Below are 17500 nucleotides of genomic sequence, written 5' to 3' on the forward strand. Positions count from 1 at the left end.
CTTCATCAGTGTCTTTCTTCATGTCTTCTGACCTTCTGTAAAGGTGCAGACTGCATCTTCTAATTATTTCTTCAACATACCTCTGAAATTTTTTTGAAGCATGATATCATATTCTTATTTTTTGGAAGGATTACTTTGTCATACCATAGTGGTGTACTATCTTTTGTGTCAGAACAAACCTAGTTTGTAACAGAGATTGTTCGATCAGTCAATAAAACAATTTATCAACATGCTTTATTCTTAGCTGCCTTGAATAATTTTCTCCTTGCTCTTCTTACTTGTAAATTCAGTGATTTTTATTTTTTTTTTTGCTTTTTCAGTCAAAAGACAAGATGATGAGAGGGTCACGCCGAGGATGTGTTAGACTCAGGGTAAGTATTATTTTCTTTGGTACTTAATGACTTACTGTGGATAACGTGGCCTACTGGAGAGAACTGCAAGGAGACTTTTGAGGTTTAGGCTCTATTCCTGACTCTGCAAAATACTGAAATAGTGAAAGTATTTAAAGATGGAAAACATTAGAGGTCAAATTACATGCTGGGCTAATTGCAGTCTGTTATTTTATATATTGTATAAAAGTGTTATACATTTTATACATTGTCTTAAAAAGCATCATAGGACAGAGTAAGATGGGTTGCTTACTCTTACAGTAAAATGCTGCAGAAAAATTGCTGTTTGCAGTTCTCATTTCTTTGTGTGTTTGGATGTGTATGTATATAGATATGTTCTGTACCTACAGAAGTTGTAGCAAAACTGCATTCCTTCTGTCCTGGTTTGCCTTTTTGCAGTTCCTGAGTCCTCCATTCTGCCAGTTTGGACGCCCTAGGCCTGCGGCTTGCCTGTGCTTTGTTCAGGGTACTGTAGTGCTGTGTAGTAATGTCACACAGCATGTGGTCTTTACAGAAGCAAAACAAAAGAGGAGTGGAAAGGGAAGGAAGAAGGGTTTTGAAATGTCAGCTGAAGGGGTTACACGATGGGAAAACAGAGGCAGGAAGACACAGCACAAGAAAGCTGAGTGTTACCCATCCTGGCTTGGGACGTTCAGCTGCGAATTCTGCTCTTGTAGCTTGAAGTGACAGTACTGCAGAGAGCCAGGAATTCTGTGGTGGCTTTGCACATGCTCAGTTTCTACTTTGTGACCGTGCACTTACCAAAAAAATATTATTGCACAAGTCCTTTTGCTGTGTTTTTTCCCATTTCTCATAGAGTCTCTCTCTGGCTCCAGTATGCAGTGGTCTTGTGAGATGCTGATGTAAATAGGGGGAATGAGTCAGAAGGGTAATGGGCATGAATGAGAACATTTTGAGTCTTGAAGAAATGGCAGAGAAGGGGATCTGTCTCACAATCTGATGAGTGTTGCAGCAGAACTCTGTCCCTCTTTCTTCCAGTTATTTCTTTGTTCAGTTGTACCACTTTCTGGTCTTTCTGGGGGCCTAATAAAGGGGTCTCAACAACCTTTTGAGATTCATACAGAGAATCCCCATTCGTCTGGATTCCAGATGACTTTACTGTACTTGTGCCTTTTTAGGGTACTGGTATCATAATACATAACTTCTTAAAGGGTAATGTAAACTCAAACCACTGTCTACAACATTACATTCCCAAAGATTCGTGGGTGTTTTTTTGCATTGTGTAGAAAAATGTAGTCTGAAAAAGCATGCCTGCTTTAATTGTGTTGTGAGCATGTAAATGTGGAGGTTGGCCTCAGCCTGTCAGTTTAGGAAATATTAAAAGTGAACAATCTGTTCAACATTGCATTATCCATTTTTATATGCATTTAAGATAAAACAATCCCTTTCTCTTTCCCCATCTGCCATTCTCCTGCAGCAGATTACTCTTAGGAGTTTTGCTGAGGCTTGCTGACTCCTGTATCTGAATGTGTGTGGGGGTTCATTTTGTGAGGGAGGAAGGGGTCGTCGTCTTTCTGCTTTTGTAAAGCAGCTCTTCTGGCAGATGACAATGATACCAATAGCTGAACAGATGGGCTTCTGCAATCTGAAATTTTATCAAAGAGGTTTTCTGTTGAGAGCAATTGTTGATTTGTAACTCTAGGTGTGAACATAAACAAGCATGTAATTTAAGCAATTTGCCTAAAATACCTCCCTTTTTCTTGAATGGATTTTTAGAAGCCTGTTCCTTGCCTTTTTGTGTTTTATACTCGTGTTTCATAGGCCATGAAGTTTCATCTTCAAATTATGTTTTTTGTTTACTGTCATGGTGTATTTAGGAAGATGGAAGATAGATAGGAAGATAGAGGAATCTATCATTTGTACTCTGCTTAGGTCCTGCCTAAACTTTCTGTAATAAACACTTCAAATTTCATGTGCTAGTTTTTCTTTCACTTGTCACTATGTATTCTCTATATGACAAAAGAAGCATCCTCTCTGCTTATGCTCACTCTTAGCCTTAGTGCTGTGATCAGAACTTAGGCACTTTTTGCAGCATTGTGCTGAGGCATCAGAGAGCAATGCACTCTTCTTGCTCCTCAGTTTCCTTCAACCATTTGGGGTGGAGGCAGGACTTAGCTGTCCCAGTCTGGCCTTTTTAGCCTTGCATTAGCTTTACTTACATTATCTGGGAAAGAATATCATGTTCTTGGTGTGTGACTTACAGTTTTTTGATACAGCTGGTGTGAAGGAGCCAGACCATGATGTGTTAGGTTTGCAGTGATCTTCTGACTTTCTGCATAGCAAAGCTAAGTGAACGCCAGACATTTTTTGTCTGAGGTCTACTGAGGAAAAAAACGAACATTCTGGCAAAATGAATTTGGCCAGTAATGTCAAGTCACTGGCACACTGCGTGATTACCAGAACGTAACGTCTTGTCATCTGGTTGTTGTAATGTCCTGGTACTAAAAGTATTCAGAATTATGATGGCTTCGGTGTATATTTTAGGTGCAATCACAGAGCTGTCCTTGAAAAGCCTGTTCGGAAAGTATGCTTTTGGAGAAGTTGTGTGGTACACGCAGGGCATCAGAGGGGAAGAAGCAGTTTGGAGCTGTCCCTTCCTGCTGTGTATCCTACAGCACGTGCTTGGTGCTGCCCCCATAGAGGACCCGCTCCTCCCGCGGCCTTGAGGTGCCTGCGACAGGCCCAGCCACACACAAACCAGAAACCTCTGACAGGGGCTGGGAAGGACGTGTGTGACTGATTCACATCTCCCTGCCCTTGGGTCCATGCCGAACCAATTCCTCTGTTTGGGCAGGCCTGATGTTTACCTACCCCTGTGCAGCTGCTGCTGGGCCCCACTTGGCTAAATGGGGCCAGCACTTGCTGGGGCCGGCTCGCAGGCCCATCGCTGGCTGTTTGCTTGCACACTAAAATCAGGATTCAAGCCCGTGTGCCTTCCAGTGATGTCTTTCCGCTTTGTGGCAGGGGGAAGGGATGAAACAGTGCCTGATGCTGTGTCTCCTGGGAAAGGAGAAGAGAAACTGAGTAAATCCTTTGGGGATTTTTGAAGTATTTTGGGCTAAATGTCATAATTTTACTGAGAGGTGGTAGAGGCCTGGAAAGGTTTTTTTTCAGTGTTTTTCTCCCCTGGGTGAAATTATGCTGTTTGTTATGTACTGGGGGGAAGGGGCAGGAATTTCAGAAGATGTGGATAGATTTGTAAATAGCTGAGCACAGATGGCCTTTAACTCTATGTAATCTTTGCATTTCCTTCTAAAAATTCATCACCAATTGGAGGACAAAGCTAGCTGCCTTTGATGCATCCTGTTGGCTTTCTGTTGATATATACTTAGGGGCTGGAAATAAGATCAGGCAGTGTGCTAGTGACATGACATGGTGGGCTGAATTCATTTTGCTGGAATGATTGTTTTTATACAGAGGCAGATAAAATTAGGTCAAGAGTTTCTTTTTGTCGCATATCAATGAATTGATATTTTTAGACATGGAAAGTACTTATAAATTATTGCTTCCCACTTTTCTTTAAAATATAAGTTGAAAATATAAGTAGTAGAGAATAATAGAACACTGTTTACTATAATGATGCTGTAGCATAAAACCCTCTCTGTTACAAAGGTAAAAGATTCATATTACCACCCAGAAAATCATAGTTTTCCAAATAATAATAATAATAATTTTTTTTTTTTTTTTTCTGCAACTAAAAATGTATTCTATTAAAGAACTGACTTACATCCCATGATTAAACAGGATCTTCCTGCTTTTACTGTATTCAGTGTGCTTCTAATTTGTCAATGCTTTTTAAATTCCGGTGGTGTAGTGATAGAGTGTATGCTGCTGATGTCACTGCTTGCCTTATCAGGATTTTGTTCTTTGTTTCACAGGGAGCTGTGATTGGTATAGACGATGAGGACGACAGCACCTTCACAATAACTGTTGATCAGAAAACCTTCCATTTTCAGGGTGAGCTGAAAGAAGAGATTTTTTTTTTTTCCTTATAATAGATTCCACTTGTATTTGATGGATGATTTTAAATGTTTGGCAACAGAACAGCATGAATGAGAACACTGAGAACATTCTGGATCCAGGGGTGCTGCAGGTTAGGAAGGGATTTGCATCTGCAGTGGATACATATGTGCTAGAAAGAGACTGTAGTTCTGGCAGGATTTGGAGATTTAAAATGTAAAGAATAATTGACTCAAGGGGAAAAAGTAATTGGCTTCTGATTATGGGTTTCGCTTACAAAACGTTTCTGATCTTCGTTATCAAGATACAATTATGCATTTCTGTATGAAGAGAATCAAGACTGGTCTGAAGGTTGCAATTTGTATCCAAATAGAACTTAATGCTCAATTATGAGGAGACTAGAGGCAACATTTGGCTTAAAGGTGGAGCTTTGCTTCAAGATTTACCAGCTTGCATTCATTTCATCTACATTTCTGTGTCTTGTCTGCCAGTCACCATTTCTCTGGTATTATCGTTTTATTCACATTTACTAACACCAATGCCATCTGCCACTGCTATGTTTCGTCATTGCATGCTATGGTTCACCGGTAGAAAGGGTAAGGTACTATTATCATTGTTATGTACTCCTTAAATTGTTTTATCTGCAGCAGTAGGATAAAATACTGTGATAATATTATGTACATAATTTATCTTTTCCTAATGTGAAAATCCTAGGGAAGTTGGGTTAAAATAATTTTTAAGTAACATTTGTTAGTCGTTTTGCTTTTCCTCTAAAATGTAGTAGCTAAATAATTTAATAGAGCTGGAATCTGTAAATATCCAAGAAGCACATTTGCATGTAAGCAGTCTGATTAATTTTGATCAACTGGAATAATTCTGTAGCCTATTTTGTATTGTACATATTTTTAAAATTGGTGATTTGGAAAGGGGAGTTACTGTTAATGCTGGTGTGTTTGTGTGAATATTTCTAATGATAAATACTAATTGTTCACCATGTTGTCACTAGCATCTGTATTCCTTGTGCTACAGTTCTGCCTAAATGCTGCTGCTGTACTCTGGCTTTTCACTGCATTAAGCCTTGTAAACATACCTTCATAATGCTGAGCTGACAGTAATATTAAATCTACTGTTCCAAAGGGTAACAGATAAAATGCAAGCTAATTGCTAATGCAGTAATGGAATGCAGTACTTTGGCAGTCTTTCAGTACAATGAAGCTAAATACTGCTGAATATTTGAGAACTTGAAACAGGTAAATCTAGAAATCTCATCTGTAGTTACTAGGAAATACCTTCTGTAACATAGCTCTTATTTGCAGTGATCTCTTACGTGCTATGTTCTCTTTTTGTTAGCCAGATGCCTTAAAAGAAGACTGATCGTATTTGGTATACGTGTTTTGCTCTAAATTATATTGCTAATTTTTGAACACCAATTTTGTCACATAACCTCGTATGCTTTATAATCTCAATTTGTGTGCATTTTGTATCAGGTCAGGATTCATGTATGCTTCTTTAATATAGAACTAAGATCTTGTACAGTATTTTATGTATTACGCTTTTTCTGTTAGTATGTTATGAAGATGACATTCCTGACACCCAGCAAATTTTACTAATGATGCAAGCACAATATTAATATATATGGCTGTAAAGAGAAAATGTAAAATGATAGGTAAAATATTACTGCTGGGGTATTTCAGTATGAAACAGTTCTAGGGACCTATATTGTAGTTCTTAAGGTCACTGTAAATGTGAGCTGTATGCCTCATGCAGTGTTTGTTCATTACATTAAGTTCACTCAGTATTCTGCAGGCTTTGATTTATGTGAACTATAGGTGACTATCAGTCATAAATAGGGAATGGATATATATGTAAATACTACTGAATGTAATCTGAGACTACGAAGGGTATATAGAATAGATTCCCAGAATATGTACAGTATTCCTAACAATTTCTAACAGTTTTCTGTACATGATTCAGATACAACTTTTGTTCTGTGAGATAGTCATAGCTATAAATATATTCAACCTTTATAAAAGAAGACTTGTACAAGAGGAGTGCTTCAGAAACAGCAACTTTTTAAAAAAAATACAGTATCTTCCTTCTCATCACTGTCTTTCATTTTCAAAGACAGACAGTGGTCCAGACAACCTGGAGCCTAGTTGGGAAAATGACAGAACTTTAAAAGTACCAAGATCTGCTGACCTGTCTGTGAGTTAGGGTCCCATCTGCAGTGGAGCGATTTCTCTTTCAGGCTTCAGAGGAAAAATGTTTCTGTATACTCAGACTTTTAAGTACTGATTGGCAAAGACTTGAATATTCTTTGACCTTAGTGAAATCTTGCTGACAAGCAGTGATAGAATTTGAAGGAAATGTAGGAGAAGCTTCATACTGGGTTAATTGTTTCTTATGAGCAGTTGCTCAAACTTGCGCATCTGTCTAACACTCGAGATTTAAATAGTGAGATGAAGGGCAAATAAGTCATTTAAAGATGCCTGAATAATTTGTCACAGGGATGTTATTTCCATATATGTATAAGTGCATTTCTGAAGCACTAAACCTCCAGCATCTCCCACTAAGATTTGTCTCTCACTGAATCTTGGGAAACTCAGTCTTTCCAGTGCGTAGTTTATATTTTGTAGCTGCTTGTGACAAGCTCCCTCTATTCTGTTTGCAACTATGCTTCCTAGTGGTGTGTCTATATTGAGCATTAGTAAAAGTTGAGAAGTTCTTTTTAAGAAGAAAACACAGGTATTGAATGATGCCTTGCACATATATCAAATGGTATCTGTACACTTAACATCTGAGTATAAAGAAAGGAAGTGAATTGAATAAATATGAGCTATAAAACATGCAGTATATTTTGATTTTACCATCAGCTTAATTTGGGCTCTGCCAGACAGCCTAGCAGATTTTTTCCCTTTATTTTGTTGTTAGATGGTGCAATATAGATACCTGCTCACTGTGGAGGGGGGGTAGTGAGGGGCAGAATATCCCCAGAAATATTAAAATATATTTAAAAGTAATTTATTTAATCTCCTGGTTGTGTGGTCATACTGCATATCCAGTCTCATGTCTTCACTCTAAGACTTCAGAATAAAGGACATCTCAAAGCATTCCCTCATGGGTTTGTTCAGATTAGATGTGAAAATCCGTTCAAGTTGCTGAAGACATTTGGGATGATGTCTAATGCACCTTCCTGTCAGGAAGCTCCTTCTTGGTAATATATTTTTTTCTGCTGTAGTGCAGGTCCCTGTTCTAAAAGTTCCATAACCTTCAAATGCTGTTTTCTCTTTCTGTTTTTTTTTTTTTTTTTTTTTTTTTTTCCTTTTAACATCTTCATTTTGTCACATATTTATAAGCTCTTCCCATCTGGAAAGCAACTTCTTCTATCCTCCATATCACTTAGCTGCTCTTCCTGCTCACAAGGATGCTCATGACTTGAATTCAAGGGTGGGAACATGATGTTCAGGATCATTTGGCAAGGGAGTTGTTGATATTTGAATTGCTGTCTGACCTGAAACAATAAAGGCTTTTGTTTGTAGGGAAGTATTTCACTATGCATACATTGCTTGCAGAAAGAAGAATTCAGATTTTTAAACTCCTACCTGAAAACTCAGCTCTTTTTTTTCATAGCACAGCTCCTTGGAAGGCAAGTCAGTCTTGTCTCCACTGCTTTGTGTAATAAAGGATTGGAAGATTGGAGGTGGTCCAGTGCATTGATCTGAGATGATTTTGCTTTAGCTTTTGTCTTTCTTCTCCTATTCCTGCCGCAAAAATATCTGAGAGAGGAAGCATGAATGTTGCAGTGCAGCTTGTTTTCCTATTACGGGAGTGCTGTCAGCTGGCAAAGGTAGACTTCTTCTTCGCCATCCTGCCCCACTTTCTAGCTTATTTTGTGAGTGCCTACCATCCCATCTGAGAAAAGACGGAAATACGCACAGCAAGAGGTTGTCCTAGCACTGTAAAAGCAGGGATTTTTTGTTAATGTGGGATACAGCTTTTGTTAAGGATTGTAAGGCCAAGAAAGGCCTTAATTGCTGTGAAGGATCATAATTTGAGATTGTGTTTGTATTAAGTAACAAAATTAAGTGTAATCCTTTAGATCTGTCTTTTACTACTACTTGGGGAAATGGTCAGTATTTGAAACTTTACTCTTGTCCACCAAATAAATGACTTAGACCCTGTGGTATAATGATGCACATAAATCTATCAGATCACCCAATTTAAATAACAATTCATGAATTGCATTCTTTTCCCCAAAAGGTCTTGAAAGCTTTTTTTAATTTTATACACTATGGAAAAATGCCTGATTAGAGATTTTGGTATAAAATCTTGGTCTGTGCAGGTTACCTCAAAGATTTTTATAACCACTGTGACTGTATCATTTGTCCCAACCTACAATTTTTCTGGGATTTTGGGGTTCTGGTGATGCTGAAACAGTGAATTCCTCTTTATGCTATGCTCAACAATGCTAATATATTGGACAGGAAAATGAGCAACTATGTAAGATCAAAATTTCCAGCCTTGTCTCTTCAAACATTTAGAGCAGAGCTGTGTTATCTGTGTCCTCCCTTCTCATAACCCAATGTATCTTCTGACAGGGTCTGTGCTGCACAAAGTGCTGGGGCTGAAATGATCCTCTCCTCTTCGGCAAAACTGCAGAAATTCCTCTGAGAACTAAAACTACGTTTATCTTCTGCAGCATGATTTTTTTTTCTGTCATCCCCTCTATTCAGTCTACCTGCTTTTTCCTACTAAATTCTTGTACTGCCATTTGCAGTAGTCAGAACTCATGATGAGAATGCAGGGAATGATGCATGGTTGTGCTTTTACTGTTTCTTGCAGTTCCTTCTTGCACCTGCAGCATCCTCTATTACAGCGGTCTACTGTTGAAAACTATTTTCTGGCGACCTGCAGCAAAATATTGCAAAAATAAAAAAAAATAAAAATAAAAAAATAAAAAAAAAAAAGGAGGAGGAACCCTGATACTTGTTATTTCTCAAGTATCCATGCCCACTTCATTTTCGCTGATGGTATGAACTAGATTGGGGGGCAGGCAGTTTTTAGAAATGTGAAGGATTCAAGTGGCAGGTGTATTGTGCCTAAGAGGCAATGGAGAAGCTGATAACCAGGTAGCAGTGAAACAGCAGTTGAGTTGATTTCTCAAGATCACAGGTAAATGTTACTAGTGCATTGTACACAGGACGCCATTTGGTGCTTTTTCTTTGGACAAGGTGAGGCTTCTGTTTCTTGAGACTGCCCTGGAGCCCTCAGTAGGCAGAGGGAGAAGAGCTGAGACAAACGCCTGCAGACCAAAACCAGGGTTGGTTTGTATGTGTGGGTGAGAATGGCATCAGGAGGAAGATTAGTAGAAGGGGAAAGGCAGTTGTGACAACCCCAGAATTATACAGAGGGCCTAAGGTACTGAGACTGTGTTCAACCTACCTACAGGTGTGGGAACTGCATGGTAGAAGGGAGCGTGTAAGCAATGAGATGACGGTGTTTTGGTAGGTTTGTATGGAACCCTGCATCATCTCATGTTTTACCATGGTTTAAATAACCTATAATAACTTTAAAAAACTGTTTCTTTTACCACAGCTTTGACGTTGTCTATGAAGTGTGACTTTTCCACCTAATTGGGTGCTACTGATAAAATCTCTCCATTGAGATTGGTGGCAGAAATCCCATGGATCTCAGCACAATCAGAATTTCACCTCTGTCATCTGGGAAATTACACATTTGTGTGTAAAGATACCACATTACTTCTGAACTTGGGTGCAAAACTACAGGAATTTTGCATAAAAATCAGTGGAAGTTTGTCTGAATAAAGACTGCATAATTGACTATTGACTCTGTGGGTGTAATAGGCTTTTTTTTGACTGAGTTCTGCCTGTAAGTAGGTCACAGTGAATGAAAATAAACCACGCATTTCACTTTGAGACACGATGGTGTATTTATAAGTAATCTAGTGATTTTTTTAACTAATTCTCGAGACTTTTCTTTCATCCTGATGCCCATGTAGACACACAGAGAAAGAAAAAAAAAAAAAAAAAAAAAAAAAGCATCAGCATGGCAATCCTGAGGTGGTGTTTTGTGTATTCCGTGTTCCAAGCACTGCTCTGCATGACCTAGAAATGCTAGCGGTAAATGCTGTATTGTGGAGAGTTGTCAGACTTGTTTATATCTGATCTTTAGATGCTATCAAGCTTAGGCTGGAAAAAATAATGCTTCATGCTGTACTTTAACATTTGTTATTCATTATATAAACGCATAGAATCTCTTCACAACAAAGGAAATAGTATAGGAACTCTAAAGTACAAAATTATTCTGTATTTGGGGAATTAATAGAGGCTGAGGGCATTTCCTGTAGTGACATTTCATCTGCCTCCTTATCCTCATAAAATAGAACCTTTTAAAATCCTTGTCATATCTGACTGGGCAGTTTGGGAAATTCAGAAGTGAGAGCCTATTTGAGGGCTTGTAAGACATCCTTTTTCTGAGTGATAGAAATCCTTCAGTAGAAACCATAATTCTTGTCTTTAGTACTTTCTCTATTCTGTAATTTTCTCCTTAAAATAATTGCTTTTCTTTCTTGGTACCTCATCCATGAAAGAGTATATATGTATATATATATATATATGTATATATACATATTAAATATAAAATGATGTTAAAATACCTTTCAAATAAGCTCAACCAGACATCACAAAAATACAGCCCGTACAAATATTGTTATATTTAATCTTGCTGTGATGCAGTTGCATACTGGTTAAGTGTGCTTTTTGTATTGGCCATAAATAGGACTGGGATTGTTTTAAGTACCCAGTGGTTGTCTCTGGCATGCCTGAGATGTCACAGGAAATTATTCTGGTAGCTTTCAAAGGATGTGCTATAGATGCAAAGCATATGGGAACAAGTTGCAATCTCTTTCATAAACACTAGTTCTTCTAGGAAAATGTAGCAGTAGCTTAACTGGCATAATCATGGTAAATTTGCAGTGTTTCAGCAATCAGTGATTCCTCCCTCTTACATCCAGCAGTGGTCTGACTGGATTATATAGGTCTGACTGGATTACTGTGCAAATGTTCACTGGCAAGTCAGGAAAAACTGAGGTGGTGATTCTAGAATTTAAAATAGAGAAAAGCACAGAGACTGTTTTTGTTCTCTAAACTGCAGACAGACTTAGATTTCCATGGACAGTTGGCACCCCAGTGCAATTTAAATTTTGGGTGGTAAGGTAACCACTGCATTAACTCACCAGACTAAGACCACAGTGAATATTTGTGTAGTGGGCTCCTATATTTGATTGCTTTTCCTCCTTTGTTGTAGAAGCATTTGAAACACCTATAAGCAGCCGAAGTAACACCTCTGTGGTTTTTAAATGCCAGATAATTCCCACACAAATGTCTGTGGTTCCTGTTTGGCTTTTGTAACTGTTAGTCTAGCTAGAATCAGCTTAGGAAAAAGTATTTAGGGTTTGTCCCGTGCGCCCTACCCTCCCCTTTGTTGGAGTTGTTTGTTAGGAGGGAGCAGGCGCTGTTCTTCTACTTCTAAAAAAGCACAGGTATTAGTGAAATTCTGTGGTCCTGATGGTAATTGCCTTATCCCAAACATACTGGCAGAAAGAAATTCTGGAGTAGTTTTCCCATAAGAATTCCAGAGGATGAGGGGGTGGTACTGCCTTTAAAATGGAGCCTGATCAAATCGTGGAGAAGGTTGGACTGATTTTGGGGCCCTTGGGACCGAACATAGGACTACTGAGGAAGGCGTTCTTGTCCCCTACCTGCTGAAGAAAGCCTCCAGCACTTGCTGATGCAGAGTGAGTACCAGGCAGTGTGCAACGCAGACCTTTAGCTGTAAAGGTAACTGGAGCATTTTCTTTGCCCCAAGTTAACCAGAGCTGCATTGGCTATGTAGCTTTCCCTCCAGATAGGTGGATAATGATCTCTGACCATTGTGCGCAGATTTTTCCCATAAATTGTTTCTGAGTATGTTGGCTAATCTCTTTTTTGAATGTTCCCATTGATTTTTTTTTTCATCAGTGATCTTTTGGCAGCCGTTCAGTTCTAAATTGCTTTTACCATTAGGGAGCTTTTACTTGCACCTAATCTCCCAGCAGCCATTTTGATGAGATTTAATATAACTTCTCTTGCAGCTTGCTTTACTAAAAACTGCATCCTACTGTTTTTCTCCATGATTTTCTTAAAAGAGTGTATGGAGGAGAGCCAGAAGGACCTGCTGGTGGTGATAGATGGTCTGAAAGTTAAACTTGTTCTGAAGAGAGGATGCTTAAAAGGTTACAATGCTGTGTTTATGCGCCGTAAGCAGTCTTCTCATGGCAGCATTACTGGATTTATAGTGGCCAAAGCTTTGTCTTAGTAGCAAGGTTGATGAGATTCATGTGTTTTACCTATAGATTGACCATTCTGTGCTATAGATTTGCCATTTCTATTATATGAGGAAAAAATATAGCTTGCTTTTTTTCCTTCTGCTGAAGAAAGCAAGCTGTATTTCCCTTTGCTTCTGGCAAAGACAGATTTTATTAAAAAGGGCTGTAATAGGAATAGAGGTTCCTAAAGTTTAGCTTATTTATGAGCATGGGAAAGTCACTTTTGTTTTTGAACTGTACTGATCAGTTGGTTTCTAGGTCTTCCCTGTTGCTGTAGCCTTTCGCTTCTGTTGGTGCGTCGCTACATATACAAGGCTTAATGTGATAACCTTTATTAACGGGCCGCTGTACATTGAGATTAGTATTTAACTAACACAGCGACCTCCTTTTGCTGGCAGTCTGGAAGGTCATAGGAAGTCTGCTGCAACACAAAGATTAATTCACTGGTCTGCAGCTTAATTGTTCCTTTCTTAGTTTAAATAAGCACAGGCAGAAAGGCTTGAACACAGGATTTTTGTATCGCGTGAGTTACGTACTAGCCTGGCCCAATGACTTGTACCACAGTTCCCTAATAGGATGTTCTTTGGGACTGGGAGATGATTAAGTAAGAACTCAATAAACAAGGAAAACAAACCCAAGCAACCTTATACGAACTGAACTGCGTTAACCACTGCCACTTTGAGCACACATTTGAAAAGTTATGAACGCTTGGAGTACGGACGCATGAATGCCACAGGCAACCCTGTATGTTCACAGCCCAATGGTGACTGGTGTAAGAAGCATAAACTTGATTAAGGTGTCTGGCAGGATTAGGCAAAGGGGTCTGCTCTTGCTAAGCAGAACCAAAAAGGCTAATAAAGATTCCAATTCATGTCAGAGGAAAATGTACCTGATTCTGAAATTAAGGTGCAAGCTATTCTATGTAAAAAGGAACAGGATGTTTGTGAGTACCTAAGTGAAAAGAAAAACCATACTTTGCACAGTGAAAAATGTGTTTGGCAGTCAACTGTTAAGAATTCAAAGCCTTCTGTCCATCCTGTCCAGTTCTGCTGCATTACAAACCACACCTCGGCGGCTACTTCCACTTTTCAGTTAAAGCAGAGAACTAGCAGGGTGAATGAATCCCTGTACGTTAGAAGTTACTGCAGAGCTTTTTAGAGTACTCCGAACAGCAAAGTCCAGCTCTTTGGTATTTGCTGCAGTTTCTGCAGGAAGGTTATTTACGTTGCGTTCCGAGTAATACTTAATTACCCTAACTTCTTCCTTCAAATTTCCTTTGTACATGTGAGAGCACTTTGTGTAGTCAAGTTCCCTTCTGTGTGGGCTTTTTATTTGTGTTAGTTAATGGTATCATTACCAGAACACCTGTGGCAAATGGTCACGCTTTGCTATTTTGAAAGAACAATGAATAGGGATTGATTTGTTAAGTCAGGAAAAATACAATTAAAAAAAAAAAAGAGCTAGATTTTAAAGTAGGCTTTTATCTTTACCCTGCACATAGTGAAGATTTTGCCTCACTGCTTCGTGAGGCGACATTATCAGTTAGATTTGGAGCAAGTGTCTGTGTTAAAAAGACATTGGTATGTATTTCTCACAACACATAAATTGTCAATCCTTTCCTGATGCTTTTGTTAATTGACATTATTTTTGTCTATATTCTAAAATAAATGAAGAAGTATATTTATCTTGATTTTAAGTTAGTTTTTTTTTTTTTTTTTTTTTTTTTTTTTTTTTTTTTTTTTTTTTTTGAGAGAGAGAGAGTTTTAGAAAACCCTATGGCTACCCCCTCCCAAAGGGCGGAGGGTATAGGAGATAGTTTCTTCTGTGGATTTTCCTTTCCTCATCCTTTCCAATGGCCAGTGAAATACCCTTTATAGGATTGGATATTGGAAAAAGGAATAAATATTTTACTTAAGGTTTATTTTAGATATTTGGAAGATCTGTGGTGGTTTTGAGTATTGGGTGGTTTTGAGCTGTAGATTAAAAGCAATGGAAACATAAGGATGAGAATGGGGACACTGAAAACAAGGCTTTTTGAGGCTGGATAGTACATTTCAGTATAAAAACTTAGGGATATTTTTTCTGAGCTTCATAACAAATAAGCCAGATAGGAATCTTAGTTCTCAAGTTTATAATAGGTGCTAGCCCACTTAACTTTTCCTTGCTTTTAGCAGACTTCCTGTTTCTTTTAAACATTTTCCACTTGCATGAGGAACTAGAAACAATTGTCAGTAACTATTCTATTCCTGCATATGGACAATTTATCTAGTCTACATAATGCCTTTGGATTCTTCTAATGCACCTGGAGTCTGCTGACTCTGTCTCCTCGTCTGTTTTTTTTTAAACACCTCCAGCACAGCAAGGAGCTCTTTTCAGAGTAGTGAAGTAAAGGTGTCATGTCTGTATTTACACAAGTCTGTATATATATATATATGATACTTCAAATTGTTCTTTGCGCTTCATTGTTTGAAGTTACTGTGTCCACACTGACATAGAATTAAAGGGTAATTTATTACAGATTGAACAGCTTCTTGTAACTAGGAAAATATGAAAAATGAACTAATGAATTAAGTGAGGAAATGTCTGTGCAAGCTCTTCCCATGTATGTCCTTGAAGATGGACAAGGGACAAATAATCACTGAAATAGCAAAAATGCAGAGCTGTTCTTACGTTTCTGACACTCTTACATTTTTATTTAAATTATATTACATGTATATTGAGCAGAAAAGCATGCACCTAGCTCTGTTTACAATATTTTTCTTTATTTAACAAACAGCGTTTCCTCCATTGTAACAATGAAACTGAAGAAACACACTCCTAATGTTAGTGATACACTAACACAGTACTTTTATTCTGGGGGCCTGTGTGGTTCTGTCATTCTTTATAAGCATATCTTTTTTTTTTTTCTCTTTGATTGACAAGCCTTAGATGTATTTGTAAAAGGAACTGTCAAAAAACATGCTTAAAAAAGTGTTGAGCATGCAAAGTCCCACTAAAGTGCACTGAGATGCTGAATTCTTAATTTGAGCAGGAGCTGAGAGTATTGATGATATGGAGAAATAAAATTTCTCCCAAAGCATAAAAGAGTTTTGCCTAAATGATTACTTCAAACATCTCTCCAGTAATGTAGATCAACACAGTGATGCTATGGAGCTGTAACCACAGAAAAATAAACAGGATATTAAGAAAACTGTGGAATTATGTCATCAGTGACTTAAGATAAATAATTTGGTTTTATTTCCATATTTAGTGAGGATATCTGATGTGTTTGCTTATGTCTTTTAGTATATAAATATGACTTAACTGTATCTTTTGAATACTTTTTCAGCTCGAGATGCTGATGAGAGAGAGAAGTGGATTCATGCTTTAGAGGACACCATTCTCCGTCATACCCTTCAGCTGCAGGTAAGTTTCACTTTCACTCTTAACTTTTTTAACTTTACTTTTCAGAACAACAAAATACAATGGTATGACTGCTAATATCAATTACACTTTGTATAACCTCTGGTTGTTTTATGGCCTATATGATGTAGTAAGAAATCAGTATAGGTACCTGAGGTTAGGTTCTAGTCTTTCTGTTACTGTTTCCTTGTCTTACTATCATGAAAAGTCATTATGAAACTTCTCTTTATTAGTTCACATTTTAATTGGTTCCAGACTGATAGTTACACACTTAGTTCTTTTTTCTTTGTTAAACTGAGTGTTAATCCTTTTGTGGTCAAGCATAATGAGACATCTGGAAGCCTGTTGCATGTGTGTACACCATCTAAATTTTGAAATTAAAATGAGACAGCAGCATTGGACCTCTTTATGGATGAGAAAAATAGTACTTAGCATTTGAAGCCATGGTGTAAACTGGATATTGGTAGTTTTCTGATTTTGAAAATGGATGGTTGGAGTGAGGATGATTCTTGGGATTAATTATCCAAGATCTGTTCCTGGTGCTGTTCTATACATGGGCATGTCCATGAGACTCAGTAATCCTTTATTTTTTTGTGCTGGACAGAAACCCAGACTTCAGGAAGGAATTTTCTCATACTTGGTTTGTACCACAAAGCTGTCTGATGACAGTGTAGAAATATGAAAGAGCTATTCATTATTTGTACTGAATAAACGTTTGGTATGTTTCAAGGGTACAGCAAGAGAATTAAGTGCCTTAAAGGTTGACAATGTATAAACATATATTAAAATCCGTAATATCACAGAAAGAGAATAAGCTTATAAAGACTGATTTACATGTAATTTACCCAGTCTAAAGAATGAGAGCAAGCCTGAATTTTTCCTATCCAACCATAGGTATTTGTGATTTATCAGTCAATTTACTTTAATTTCCTGCTAAACAGTAGTTTTCAATGTTTTTTGACTTAGTAAAGACCACTGCACATTTTCATGTAGATAGCAGATCCCTGGATAAAAAATGCAAGTTGGCAATCAGCTTTGTATCCTTAGTTACATCACAGATACTTTAGAAGTAATCTCTCTGTCTGGACATAGTAGCTGGCCACAAACTGAATAACCCCCCTCTATATAGAAGATAACACGTTGACTTAGAAGGTCTGAGCTGCCTTCCAGGGGATGCCTCTTTCCCTATCCACTGCTTGCAGAGAAAAGGAGATTTTGCTGTTTTCCATGCAGAAAACATACAATGGCTTGGAGATACAGACTGCAGAAATGAAACAACAAAGCATACTATTAGTTTTGTCAAAATGTGTATTTTCACCCTCTCTAGAAATCATTGTAGTTT

At 37.9% G+C, this 17500-nt stretch overlaps 1 protein-coding gene and 1 long non-coding RNA gene across 4 annotated transcripts in view; one reads left to right on the top strand and one right to left on the bottom strand.

Annotated features, from left to right (window-relative positions):
• Positions 1 to 315: 315 nt before the first annotated feature.
• OSBPL9 (oxysterol binding protein like 9) overlaps positions 316 to 17500 on the top strand; it is a 52747-nt gene continuing 35562 nt past the window's right edge. For 2 of the 3 annotated variants that reach the window (XM_035332628.1, XM_035332629.1), the window contains exons 1-3: positions 316 to 371; positions 4289 to 4367; positions 16085 to 16161. In XM_035332628.1, coding sequence (XP_035188519.1) covers positions 333 to 371; positions 4289 to 4367; positions 16085 to 16161 — 195 coding nt within the window. In that variant the 5' untranslated portion in view covers positions 316 to 332. Of the gene's footprint in view, positions 372 to 4288; positions 4368 to 4814; positions 4967 to 16084; positions 16162 to 17500 lie in introns of those variants that run through there. The other variant, XM_035332630.1, reaches the window with a different exon arrangement.
• Positions 7691 to 8141, bottom strand: LOC118170429. Its single transcript, XR_004752710.1, has 2 exons — positions 7973 to 8141; positions 7691 to 7881 (listed from the first exon to the last, which is right to left on the bottom strand). It is a non-coding gene; the product is annotated as an uncharacterized LOC118170429 (long non-coding RNA).

Source organism: Oxyura jamaicensis, chromosome 8 (assembly GCF_011077185.1).
Source record: "Oxyura jamaicensis isolate SHBP4307 breed ruddy duck chromosome 8, BPBGC_Ojam_1.0, whole genome shotgun sequence".
Taxonomy (NCBI): Eukaryota; Metazoa; Chordata; class Aves; order Anseriformes; family Anatidae; genus Oxyura; species Oxyura jamaicensis.